The following is a 14,125-nucleotide window of genomic DNA, read 5'->3' as shown; positions in this document are numbered from 1 at the left end:
TTTTCTTTTCTTTTCTTTTCTTTTCTTTTCTTTCTTTTCTTTTCTTTTTTTCTTTTCTTTTCTTTTTTCTCCTTTCCTTTCCTCCTTTCCTTTCCTTTCTTTTTCTTTCTCTTCTCTTTTTTCTCTTCCCTTTCCTTCCTTTCTCTTTCCCTTTTCCCTTCCCTTCTCTTTCCCCCTTCCCTTCCCTTCCTTTCCCTTCCCTTCCCTTTCCCTTTCCCTTTCCCTCTTTTGCTTTTCTTTTCACTCTTTTGTTCTATCTCTTGCTCGCTTTCTCTTCAGCAAGTCATCTCAGGAAGATTTCTCTTTCCCAGCTTTCTTAAACTGTTGTAGGAGATTGTGGCTTGAATACCATGATCATTTTTCTGGTGGGAGAATGGGGATAATTAGCTATGTGCTTTAGCCTTTGATGAGAAAGAAAGGAGGAAGAAGAGAACAGGGAAGCAAGTCTCAGGTCCCTGAGGGACTTAGCTGTCAGCTGCTGAGGGCCAGCAGACTTTAAAGCACAGAAGACTTCAGAACAACTTCCCAGGGGAACCATATGTGGATATTAGTGCTGAGCCAGAATCAAGAGTTGGTGGAATCACAGCCAAGACTAGGTGCTGTTAAATTTTCTCTGTCAATATTTGCTAGTCCCAAACTCGAGGTGAGCCCTTTCATGGTGCTCTGCTGGCAGAAGGGGCAACACAGACACTTACTCTGGAAGATGTAGTTCCTTAGCTGTTGGCTCCTGCTGCCAGAAATCTGCCCATGAGTCACTCATGCCCAAAGTTCACATATTCTGGGTTTGATTTATATTCTGTAGTGCTACTTCTTCTCTTTGCAAATTTAGAAGCAGAATACGAGCTGGGTAAGTGTCTTCTAAGCTGGAGGTGATGCTCGTAGCAAGTGAGAAAGCTCTCCTGTTTTCTCCACTGTGAACACCTCTGCACAGACACAGACATGCAGATTTCTAAGTGGAGTGGGCAAACCTTCAGGGACTGTAGCTCATCTCCAACATGGGCAGCAGATCTTTTGGGGACAAGCCCATGACCGTCCATGGATAGCACTGAGTCTCAGCGAAAGCCTGAGCAAGGCTGAGTCATTCAGTAAGGAGAGATTTGCAGAGCTTTACTCAGCAAGTGCCAGCACAAAAGTGAACCCTTTCTTCAGCCAGCCCTGATTTTGCTCTGTTTCCAGTTTTCTGGGTGGAAAGGGGAGGAACAGACTGAGCATCCAAGTGAGGTGATCTCAAACTGCAGAACTCCCCTTGTTGAAATCCCAAGGCAGCAGCATATGCTATGGAATGGCTGCAAACCTGGAGAAGAGTTTTTCCTTTCATGATTTTAAGCTTCCTGGAAGGATGATTGCTCTGCAGATCAGTATCTTATTTTCAGCATGAGGTGAGCTGCTTCTGCTGTGGTTACACTGGTGCAGGAGGGAACAATAACACCTGCCACAATTGTACAGCCTGGCCAGGTTCCAGGGGATATCTGAAGCCCTCAGGGAAACCAGTATCCTTGCTAGTGAAGCTCTCTGTTCCCTGCTGTCCCCCACTGCTGGTCACTTTGCCACATTAGCTGTTCCCTGTTGAATTAATGCTCTGTGATAAAATGGTCCAAAGTTAGATCTTGAGAGGACTGAGCAGCTTCCATCCTCTCCTAAACTAACACCATCCCCCAGCACTGCCTGCAGTGTCCTGTCCTGTCCTGTCCTGTCACTTCACCAGGGCATAATATTGTCCCTCCTTCTGGAGAATGTCAGGGCAGGACAAGATGTTACACTTTTTTTTTAACAAATGAATAGAAGCAGACAGTGGATGGACATCTCTTCTGTCATGCTGGGAAACAGACAATGGGAATAAGGCAAAGGATGAAGTGAAAGAAATCAGAGATCAGACTAGGGGCTTGCTTTTTTCTTTTTCATCTATGCAAGGTTGGTGTTGTTTGATTTCTGTCACTCGAACACTGATTCTAGACATGGTCATACTTTCTCTTTGGACAACTGAGTCTGGTTTTACTATTGGTGCCTGCTCTCCCGCTACTTGCCCTGCGCAGAGGCAGAGAACACAGTGTTCCTCCCTGGGGCTTTACTGCCCGCCGGGCTGGCAGAGCAGGTGGAAAATTATTATCCTGGACTTTCATGTCAGCGTCCCAACAGGTGTTGGCTTTTCCCGGCGAGCCTGTGTAAGTGCATTCCTTCTGGCCTAGCAGATCAGTTGTGGAGGTCTGGGATTCTTGCTCAGCAGCAAATGCTCTTCTTCCTTGCTGGGCATTGCGCACAGGCAAGGCACTGCAGCAAGGATGAAAACAGGCCTCCTATTGCTGCAGGCCTGATGCATTGCTTCCAGAGAGCAGTGAACAGCTCTGCACATGGTGTTGCTGTGGCCCACACTGACTATGTAGCTGGCACTGCAGGGCCCAGACTGGGAACAACCCAGCTGCGCCTGTAGGGAAGTCACCCAAGAAGCACCTCTCCCATGGCACAACACATGTGGGTGCTAACAGCAGCAGTGGCTGCCTCSCAAGCTCCTGGGGCAGAGAGACTGCTTATCCTAGGAATTCTCCATACAGTAGGAGGAAGATCTGCACAAGGCAGGATTCCGATTTCACGGTGATAAGTAAGCAGTCAAAATTCCCAGGAGCAAGTGCATGCACTGCAAAAGCACTGTGAGATACAGCCTGGGACTCTTGGCCACTTTCTGCAGAAATAGGAAATGCCAGGTCTGATCAGGAAACAGAGACCAGTTTTGGAGTAAGGGAGTTCCCTCCCTGCACCTGCACAGACTTCTTCTGTCACGCTTTCAGGGAAAGAGAAAACTGCAACCGGGTTTGAATCAGCAGTTCCTAAAGCCACTACCAGCAAAGGCAGGAAGAATAGGGAGGGCAGGGGGTGATGGGTGTCTCCTCAGATGAGCACTAGGAGGAAACCTATAGCCAGATCACTGCCCATCTTTGCCAACCCAGCCTATTGCTGAGCCCTGAGCTTGTCTCTTCTTGTCTCTTGCAGAGCTCCACCGCCACGAGAGCACCCAAGAGAAGAATGTGAAAGAAGCCAAAACCAAGTGCAGAACCATTGCATCCCTGCTGACGGATGCACCCAACCCCCACTCCAAGGGGGTGCTGATGTTCAAGAAGCGCAGGCAGAGGGCTAAGAAGTATACGCTGGTCAGCTTTGGGAGCGTCGAYGAAGACCGCTGCTACGAGGAGGAAGACGGAGTTTTTCCAACTAGCGAGTCTGAATTTGATGAGGAAGGTTTCTCCGATGCCCGAAGCTTAACTAATCACTCAGACTGGGACAACACCTACCTGGACATTGAAAAGTCCAAGTCAGACTCTGAGCAGAAGGAAGAGAAGCAGAAAGGTTTGAGCGAGGCCTCAGGTAAAGGAGCACGATTATTTGAGCAGCAGAGGGAGCGGGCTGGGAAGTACACAGTGGAGCGAGTTCCTGTGCAGAAGAGCCCCCAGCCTGCCCCAGCTGCCCAGCCACAGCAGGGCATGGTGAATGGAGACATGCCTGTGCCRCAGAAAGCAGACAGCGTGCCTCTCAGCATCCACCTGGAAGGTGTGCAAGTGCCTGGGAAGCAGCCAGCCACGCTCCCTGCTCAAGGCCTGCCTGCCCTCAGCCCCACTGCCTTTCCGCCTCCCCCAGGCACCCCCGACCCATTCTCTGCAAGCACTGCGAGTATGTTCAACAGGTCTGCGCGGCCCTTTACTCCCGGCTTCTCTGGCCAACGCCCAGTAACATCCTCTGTTACCTTCAAGCCATCTGCACCCAAAAAACCTAGTGAAAGCCTGGGAGGGCAAAGTACAGTGGTTCCCCCTTTCTCGCCTCTGCCTCCAGGAGCACCTGCCAGTGCATCAGTTCCAGTGCACCGTGGTGCAGTCAGCTCCTCCACATCTCTGTATATTCCTGCACCAGGAAGGCCAGCCCCACTGTTGGAGTTGCAGCCAGGAGCGGGAGGAAGTGCTCCAGAGACTAAGCCTTCTGCCAACACTGCCCGGACGTCCACTGCCTCCATATTTCTGTCTACTCCCTTGAAACCAGGAGGAGAGGCAGCCTCTGCAGCATCCCAACCACGAGTCCCTGGAACAGCTTCTTCTTCTTTGTATATTAGCCCAGCTCCATCACAGCCCACAGCAAGCAGCTCCCCACTGCCAAGGCAGCCATGTCCTGCCACCTCACCAGCAACACCACGACCTCCTTCTGAGCCCTTAACCTCGAGAGAGCAGAGGATTGCTGTGCCGGCTCCCCGGACAGGCATCCTGCAGGAGGCTCGCCGGCGGGGCAACAAGAAACCTATGTTCAGTCGCMTTGAGGAGAAGAAGAAGAATTCACCCAACCCTGAACTCCTGTCTCTGGTGCAGAACCTGGATGAGAAGCCAAAAGGCGACCACCCTGGGGCAGGCTTTGAGTCTGGGCCTGAGGAGGATTTCCTCAGCCTGGGCGCTGAGGCCTGCAATTTCATGCAGTCCTCTGGCCGCAAGTTCAAGACACCACCTCCGGTGGCTCCAAAGCCACAGCAGCAAGATTCTAGACTGGTAAATGGGGCCCATGATATGCCTCAGCTTAAAGGCAAGGGGGCAGAGCTTTTTGCCAAACGCCAGAGCCGCATGGACAAATTTGTGGTGGAGACAACCCCGAAGCCAGACTCCAAGCCCAGGACCCCCTCTCCTTCCCCTTCTCTRCCCTCATCCTGGAAATATTCACCCAACATCCGAGCTCCCCCTCCAATAGCTTACAACCCAATGCATTCCCCTTTCTATCCCCTGGCAGCCAGCAAGTCTCAGGCTAGCAAAGCGGAGAGCAAAGTGAAAAAGGCGCCTGGCCAGAAATCGGGGATCAAGGTCATTGATTTCATGCGCCACCAGCCCTATCAGTTAAAGTCAGCCATGTTCTGTTTTGGGGAGCCCCCAAGCCCCAACACACAGGAGGCTCCTGGTCAGCCAGGCCAGCATGCCAGCTCATCCTACACCGCAGCCAAGCAGGTCCCTGTGAAAACAGCCAAGACCCAGGAGATCCGGCGGTTCTCCACCCCAGCTCCCATGCCAGCCTCGAGCAGCCTGGCACCCACTGTGCTTGTGCCCCGCTCGGCCACCACGTTGGATGAGCCGGTGTGGAGGACRGAAATGGCCTCCTCTGCCCCCACTACACCAGCTCCCTTCCAGGTGGAGCTCAGCCAGTCCCCTAAGCCATACCAGAGCTCCCCGGAGCTCAGTCAGGTGTGCCGAGGGCCTTCSCCAAACCCAGCCTCAGCTTCTCGGTTTCAGGTGGCCAGGCCCAAGTTCTCAGCAGCCAGAACAGGGATGCAGGCCAATGTGTGGAGGCCGAGCTTTGGACACCACTGAGACAGCTGCTGCTCCCATCTTGTCCATGGCCCAGCAGAGATAGTGCTCGTTTGTCTTTCATGCTCAATACACTGGGGTGAGTGACACAAAATGAAGAAAAGAGAAAAAAAAATTACTCCCCTTCTGCACCACCCTCTCCCCTAGCCTCCCCTTGGTCTCAGATGGGCAGCTTCATGGCAAGGCTTAGTGGCTGTGGCTAGAGCAGGAGGAAGGACATGGAGAGAGGGCATTTGTGTGGTGCGCACAGCCTGGGGACTCGCACGCAGCTGCAAAAATCACCTTTGGAGGGGGTGAATGGCAGGGGTGTCTTGCACAAGCACATGTAGGTGTTAGTGCTTTTCCTCTCCCGAGGGCTTTACAGAGAATATTGCACTGATCCTTTCAGTGCTCCTGTCAGGATGGAGTCACCCCTTGAACGGAAGAGCCTTGGGGGGCAAGAGCCTCGCAGGAAGGAAGGAGCAGAGACAGGACTTCAGTACAGAAGTTCTAGCTTCCCCATTAGAGCGTTTTTTGCTTGGCCTGCCAGTCTGTACACATGCACTTGTGTGTGCAAACACAAACATGCATACACACAGATGCACAGTCAGCAATGAGTGCAATGAGAAGGGAGGCTCTGCCTTGGACATTTCTCCCCAGATCACCCCCGGGAGGGGCAAGGGAAGGAAGGCAAGAGAGCAGCATGAGAGGGGGTGTTTGCCCATTCACACGTGGGCAGCATGGCCTGCCTAGGAGGATGGTGATGTGTGCCCGTTCTTCCGGTCACCAGGGTTGGGGTTGAAAGAGAGGGTCATCCAAGCTGGTGCCAAATACAGCTATCCAGGCTGGTGACTGTTCACTGGAAGAGAGGCACTGAATAGATTTGGCAGGACTATCACAAGCTGGAGGAACCAGAGAAGAAAGCAACCATTTTTGGACACACAAAGGGCAAAGCTAAGCTCAGGCAGTGTCTGGTTAKCTCCAGGCAGGCCCTGCAGCATTAGCTCCACTGGAACAGGATACAGATGCTGTAAGTGTAAGGGAGGATCGTGTAGGAGAAAGYAAAGTTGACTTTAAAAGGAGTCAGGACCGAATATGCGTTTGCACATCAGCTTTTTGTTCAGTTTAAGACAGGAGTGTGGCTAAATGGGAAACAGGTCACAACATAAAACTTCCTGAACACTCTCCATTGAGCTGAAAAATGGAGCCCTTTTACAGATGGACTCAGCAGGGGAGTGGGGGACAGGGAAACAGGAAGTCACTAGTGGAATTTCATACTAAATAATTTAAGTATCCTCAGGGCTATTTGATAAGAACTGAAGTGCTCTGAGATTCCTGGAGGATCTGCATTCACACACACATGCAGAGCTCAGTTTGTGGGCAATGCTGGGAAAAGAGGACTGGTTATTCCTAGAATGTCTCAGGCTAGCCTCAGGCTTCTTCCCTACACTAAAAGCATATGACATGTAAGCATTCCCTTTCCTAAGGAGGAATTCAGGATATTAGTAGGGTCTGTGCATACGTGTGTGCATGTCACCTGTGCTCTAGTTTGCACACACCCCTGCCATTTGCTTTCCTGCCCTTGCTCCCCCTTTTGCAGCAGCCACTTTCACAGCGTGATCCCACAGGTACAGCAAGAAAGCATTGCTCCTGAAGCACTGGTTCCCCGAACACAGCGGACGCTCCTGATGTGGGGAAGGGCTTTGCCACCTCTTTCTGGGCRGTTGTGGACCCTCAGGAATGAGTCCTGGAGCAGGATGAGGCTTTCATAGCCCTGCTCATGATATGTCTCCATCTCAGGAGATCTGGTTCTTTCCTTCAAGCAGAATCCGTTCTCCRAATTGACTGAGCAGAAGCTTTGGATCTACAAAACTGTGGGTTCTGGGGGAAAAAAAGCATCCCCAGCTGGCTCTGATGCCAGGTCTGTAAGCAGTGCGGCCCATGTGGTTTCACACTAAGTCCAAGCCAACCTTCCACAATGCAGCTGGAGCCTACAATGTGCAGCTCTTCTCACGGAGGCTCAGGGCTTTAGTTTGCCTCTCTTCTTTGTGAGCTGCTAGAGRTTTTGCATGTGTGCTCTCTCTCACCAAGAAAGAGAGGGCTGGAGAACCTAGCTAGCAACTCTAGCCCTGGACAAGCTTGGGAGAGAGAGAAAGAGAAGTAAGGAAATGTAATGAACAGTCCTGCCTTTGGATACTTCAGTCTAGCTGGGCTTGCTCTACAGACCTGTGCTCTCAGCACACATTCCTGGGGCGGCTCCGAAACAAGGGTGAGTGTGCTGGGGAGGGAGGAGGACAGCACTCACACCTCACTCAGCAGACTAGCAGCCATGGGAGAGGGTGGAGGGAAAACCTTTAGGCATGCCCTGAATTAATGAGCAAAGGGGTTGTCCAAGCCAGGTGAGGTGTTGCATCTGATTGTATGACACAGGAGCAGTCAACCTTAACTGATGAGGCAATGGTACATGCTCCTGGAAAGACCCAGAGGTGAGGTTTTAGGGCAAGTCATCATTGCAATGTCAACTCAGATCACCAGAATCTGYTTAGCTCTGGCAGGGAGGAGCAGCCATGCTACAAAACCTGACTAGGACAATTGCATTCTCACTCATCCTGTGATGCCTTGCATGGCCTGCGCTTCTGGAAGAAAAATCACATTTGCTGCTGCAAGCTGAACCTCTGTGATTCTTCCCAAAGAACTGTAGGAGTCATTAATTTTTCTAGGAAAACTGTGGGAAGGAACTGAAGGACTAGCAGTGCTCCAAAAGCTTTATCTCAAGTCTCACTGCAGAGTGCTGACTATCCGCCAATGATTTTAGCCAGTAGCCTCAGGTGGACCAGCTAGTCCAGACTGAAAGCATCACTGAACTTGTGTCAAGAGGGGTTGTGTGGACCAGAGAAGTGTGCTCAGGATAATTCTGCAGTGAAAAAATAACCTCAGAAAGTCTGAATCTTACTCCAGTATCTCTTCCATCAGGGACACAAAGAAGGTAAAGTGCTCTCAGGGCCTGAGTGTCTCAGGAACTTCATTTTGCCAATGGAGAAAAAGGGATGTTTGGCCTTAGCATGGGTCTGCATCTAGTTAGTACTTGGATGGGGCCACTCCAGATTTCTGGGATGCGAGCCAAGCAGTTATGGCCAAGCACTGTTGGATGTTAGATTGCAGGACTCAAGTGAGTGGAATACCTGCATTTGGCCTATCATTTCTGATAATGTAAYGGGCAGAAGATGAAAAATAGTTAGGTTTGACTAGAGAAACAATATTAAACATCAGAGCAAAGAACAGAATCAGGAGGCTGGGGATTCTGCATTTCACTCCTAACATCCTAGGTTCAAACCCATGTTTAGAGGCAAAGCCAAAGTAGTTTGATGGCTCTAAGCCTCTCTCAGTCTTTTCTGGATCCTTTGCTGAGGATAGGACAGGATCTGCAGAAGCAGAGGGTGCTGCAGATAAGACCTACAGTGCTTCTAGAGTATCCCAAATAAAGCCTGGGGCTGCAAGTAGCATGAGATGAGAAGTAACACTGAGACGCATCTGCTGAACTATAGGAAAGAAACCTGAGCTATTGCTGGCCTCAAGCAGCTCTGCTAACATCTGCTCATGAAAGTAATGAGGCTGGCCTGTTAGGAAGGTCACAGGTGAGGTTACAAAGAAGACTTTTGAGGCATATAAGCTTGTGTTGAGCCTCCCCAAATTTCTAATTCCTCCACTGTTGAACAACCACAGACTTAAGCAGTTCAGCAAGTTTTAGCTCCCACCTTGCTATGTTACAGGCTGCAGTGGTAGGCCAAACCCAGTATCCCTTTGTTAAGCATTTAAAGATGTCTGCATAGGCTCTGATTTAAAACTGCTTATCATCCCTCCTCTCTAGCATGCTGCAGATTATGTGTTGCAGCTATGGCAATTCTGGGGTTTATCTTGTCTTCAGAAGTGTCAGTCCCTTCCCTCTGTGTCTATGGGAACACTTGCTAGTGATAACCTCGAGTTATGGCAGCAGCTGAGAGGAAGAATCTCAGAAAAGATTGGTGTGAAGAGAAGTCACTGATCGCCAGACGCTAGCCCAGTACAGCCCCGGATTGTTCCTCAGACTGAATTTGCTCTCTTTCTGCTACAATATCCAGCACCCCCTACCAGGCCCTCTTCCTAGAAGAGACTTGTCAGTGCTCTGAAAACGGGAGCCCAGCAGCAGTGCTGTGTCTGGTAGAAGATGAGACCCCAGAAGGAGAACAGAGTTGGCCTCTTTGTGTATGGAAATAATTTTGTTTTCCTTTTCTGTTTGTTTTTTCAATTTAAAGTCACTTTCTATTTGTTTGTGCAGAAGAATAAACTTGTGATATGCACTTTATATGCTGCATTTGTCACTTGCTTTGCTTAGCATCCAAAATGAACTGCTATGTGTACAGCACATAGAGTTATCACTACCACCACAAGCTATTAGGGCCAAAAGAATATAAGGAATCAAAAAAAGGAAGTGATGTCTTGGCAATAAAAACATGAAGACTTAAGTTGGACTTAAAATCACTACACATTAAAAAAACTCCACACAAACAAAAAGTGAAGTGAGATGTAAACTTTGGTACTACAGGATATAAAACACCCATTTGCTATTGGGGGTGAAGAAATTCTTTATGGACAGTGTCACAGCCTGGTACTTTTGGCAGAGCTAATTTTAGCTCTGTCTCTGCCTGTTAACTCTCAGTATAATCCTCCATGGCTCTGTTCTGCTCTAGTCCAGTGATCTCTGTCTACCATAAAAGAAAATCAAGCTAGGAAGTTCATACAGGCACCAGCTGTAAACCTATTTCACCTACCTCTTCTTTTCTCAGTTATAGCATAGACAGGAAGCGTCAGCATGAAATCTAGCACACAACATCTTCTTGTCTTAGGTTGTGGGACTGTAACAGTCCCAGTCCTAGCAAACATTATCCATCCTAACCTTAAGACTGAAAGGAAGGGAAATAACACTTGACATAATCTAAAACTAATTTAGTCACTTTTTCTGGTCTCAGCCTTAATCCTTGTTTCCTGGTTCCTGCCAGCCCTAACCACTTGCTAGAGGGATCCCCAGCTTTAGCCTTCATCCTATAGCAGCAAATACCACTGGACCTGTCAGGGAGAGCTTTGTAGCATAACCCAGTTGCAGCCTGGCAGCCTCTTCTATTCCCAGCCCTAGCCACATCCAGTCCAGGCCAGCTGAAAGTACTTTTCTATAATCCAAACCCGTGTCCAGTGATCACTACAAACACCACCTCTCAAACAAAAAATTTAGGCCTCTGTTGGCAATAGCTCTAAAACTAATTCACCAGTTCCTGCTTGGCCAAACTCTAACCACAGTCTTGCTCCCACCTTAACCTTGGGCAAGAGCCCCAGTCAACTTCTGYTCCAGAAATAGTCTGATGGCCCTTGCCGTCACCAGGTAAAACTTCATAAGGTGGCCATTTCCATTCGCAGAATAAACAGCACCTAACTAGTCCCTGTCACCTGAATCCCAGCCCTAATCATCATCTTTATCACTGTTCTCGTTCTTATCCTTTTCAAGCAATCTCTGGCTGCCCCAACCCTAGCCTCAGCTTACTGGTCTGTTCTAACCCAAACCCTGTCCTCTGCTTGTAAATCTGGTATTAATGGCATTTTGTCAGCTCTCCTAAGACCAAACACAAACTCTCACTGTATGACTCAACTTATTCTTAACAGTAATCAAGAGATCCTTATCATTCAAAAAAATAAATATATCCCCCTGCCTCCCAAGGTTTCAAACCTAACCCTAATCCAATTCATATTAAAGTCTACTAAATTTCTGGGTCCTGCGAGGTTCCTTGCCCTCAGCACAGGACAACTGTTAGCAGGCCTCTTTTTCTGAGATGCTTGTGACTCACAGACAGCAATTCCTGAGCTCTGCAGAAGAGGTGGGGGTCAGCTGTAGGATTAGACTGCAGATCATGGRCACTTGTCTGGGGATCATTTTGTGGATGCTTCTTGGGTTAATTACTAAGAGGGGTCCCTCACACTGTGGGTCTTGGAAACCTATTGGAAATCAATCAGAAACATATTTCTGATTGATTTGTGGACAGGGAACACACAAGAAGACAGTGATGTCTGCCGATGTCGAGCCTGAGCTTCAAGTCCTCCCATAAGCACAATGCCCAAAGGAGAGAGTCTACAGATGCACAGGCTGCAGATTAGGACTGCATCTTGTTTTTCTTGATAAAGCTGACATAGTGAGATTACGAGCTATTCCAGATGGTTTGACACATTGCAGTACAGCTGCTGGGTCCAGGGCTCTGATTAAACTGCCTGTTAACCTCTACAGCCTTCTCAAGTGAGAGTCATTTCCCCTGGTAGCAGATCATGTCAGAAGGAGCCAGACAACCAGAGTTTCGAAGGTGGCAGGGTAGTCAGTCCTGAGGTTACTAGCCCAAAGCAAAGCCGAAAGATTACCGAACAGCTACGCAGGAGGCTAGGGGAAAGTTTGAACTCCAGGGCACTACCCATCGAGTAGTTTAAAACCAGAAAATGGTAAGGTGCCCAGAGGAGATATCTACCTCCGAGCAACCTTACCCTAAAGAAGTGTCCAGCAAAGCGCAAAGCAGGGCTACCATGTGGCATGTGTAAAGAAAAAGGATATTCCCAGGCAGTACAGACCTATAACTTCAATGGCCACTAGGTGTTGCCACTGTTCTTCTCTAGTTATCTGGGGTTTTAGCATTCACCTGGTGTGGAGTTAAGTCTGGAGGGTTTAAAATCTTAGGAAATCCTCCCCTCCTAATCTATCCTCTTTGGACATTCACATATGGTGTTGCTAAGTGCCACATACTGGAGGAGAAGGGCAGCCCCATACTGGGGAGTTTTGGCAGCGGGAGGTTTGCTGCAGCTTGGAGGGGATTCCTGGGTGGCAGCGTGTGGGGCACGCAGGCGAACAGGCCGCCCAGCGAGGAACATGCCTGGGGCATGCCAGCTATTTCAACACCCACCCCAGCTCTGTGATCAAATCCTACACATTTCTGCCTGAGCCGTACACCTCGTTGTGCATTAAGCCCTCTTAGCAGCAGGGGAGAACCTGGTGTTAACTGTCTACTTGTGTCTCTGCAATAAATTACTGACGAGTCTTCTTCATRTCTTTGTAAAAGCAGAAGAAATTAAACATATATGAAGTATTTCAAAACAASAAAGCCCTTCTAGGATATTCCCCTTCCTCTCCTTTTTCTCCCCCTCCCCACTCCCTTCCTGAGGGGGAAAAAAGCCAAGGCAGGAGTTTTGCAACTTTTTTTCAGAACAGATCCAACTGGTGTGGAAATCTGCAGCCTGTGAATACTTTCAGCTTGTGCCAGTCCTGGGCTCCAGGGAAAAAGGGGAGCAGGGTCAAGATTTAACTCCGTATCTTTGGAAAATGAAATGGTAATAGCTATTTGCCAGACTGACTCTGTTTGCCCGACCATCAYGTGATCAAAGTGTGCTCAGGAAACACCCGTGCTGAGGACTCCTGTCTTAGCTACTTTAGACTAGATGATCTCCAGAGGTCCCTTCCAACCTCAACCATTCTGTGATTCTGTGTGATTCTGTGATTTATGTCCACCCAGCACTGTGTGACGAGACAGATCTCACCTGCTGCTCTTAAAATGATTTTGGAAACATCAACAATTTGAAATTGGATATTTTGAATTGAAATTAGGAACCCTGAGATTCAGAAAAAAAATTGTGAAAATACAGGTGAGAGAAAGCAAAGCTTTGTGCAGGCTGTTCCAAAGGCCATTTAAGTAAAGGGTATATTTGGAAAGAGAGAGGTTGGCACAGTGAGCTACAGTTCCTTGTATGATTAAAAACTCCTCCCTGAAGTGCTGAAATGTCCTGCAGGCAGCACATGTGCTATCCCCGCTGACCTAAGTGGGAACTCCATGTACTCAAGCATGGATTGAATTTAGCCCCCAAATCTCACTACAGTCCAGAAAGGGAAAAAAAAAAAAAAAAAAAAAAAAAAAAGCAGCTCAACAAGCCAGGCTTGTAATGATTTCAAACCTTGAGTTGCACGAGTGGGTGTGATCACAGTAAGAGCCCTCCATTGCCTCTTTTCCATGCTGATTTCATCCTATTACAGAAGGCAGAGATATCAAATGGGGACAATATTCTCAGTGGAAAAAGCCACTGAGCTGCTAAGCCTGGCATTGTGGCAGGACATAAATGAAATTAATATTTCTCTGCTAGACACACCAGTGACATTTCTAGATTATTGAACTACACTTTTCTATCTCGCAGGAGAAACTGCCCATAGAGAGGAGAAAGGAGCAAGATTTAGTTCTSAAACTGGCAACTGAAAATGGAGACATCATTTTGTTTGAAGATAGAGCCGGAGGTAAAATTCTTAAAGATGTGCCTTGGTGTGCAAGTGTCAGATGCAAGACTACTTTATTCAAATCACCCTATGAATCCTGGTGCCATAGGAAAAGGATAAACCCCATCTTACATCTCCCTTGGGGTTCAGGGCTCAGACTCTGTGCAGCACATTCTAGGTGCACTCTCAGGTTCTGCAGCTCACCCTGTGTATGGATATATGCACACGCAGATGGAAATAACCTCTGGAGGATCAGGGTTGCAAGGACAGAACAGGACTTTACATAGCACAGAATGAGAGCTACATATCACCTTTCAAACTGGAGCTGGCCAGTTTCTTCAGGCATCATAGCCCGATAACAGCCACAGGCAGAACAACAACACTGAAAAGTCAGGACAACAGGCTGGCCTAGACCTTGTATTTTGCTAATGCAGTTTCTGAGGAGTCCAATGACTGGCCTAGAGACCTAAATGCTGGCCACCAGCATCTAAGCAATAGAAGT

At 48.6% G+C, this 14,125-nt stretch overlaps 1 protein-coding gene across 1 annotated transcript in view; it reads left to right on the top strand.

The window, feature by feature from the left end:
• The window catches only part of SYNPO2L (synaptopodin 2 like), a 35,493-nt gene extending 30,169 nt beyond the window's left edge, over positions 1–5,324 (top strand). Inside the window, exon 4 of the mRNA XM_026055814.1 lies at positions 2,986–5,324. Within this exon, the coding sequence (XP_025911599.1) occupies positions 2,986–5,324 (2,339 nt within the window). The remainder of the gene's footprint in view (positions 1–2,985) is intronic.
• The last annotated feature ends 8,801 nt before the right edge of the window (positions 5,325–14,125 follow it).

Source organism: Apteryx rowi, unplaced genomic scaffold, assembly GCF_003343035.1.
Source record: "Apteryx rowi isolate R43461 unplaced genomic scaffold, aptRow1 scaffold_126, whole genome shotgun sequence".
NCBI classification, from domain to species: domain Eukaryota; kingdom Metazoa; phylum Chordata; class Aves; order Apterygiformes; family Apterygidae; genus Apteryx; species Apteryx rowi.
This window is presented reverse-complemented; position numbering and strand designations above follow the sequence as displayed.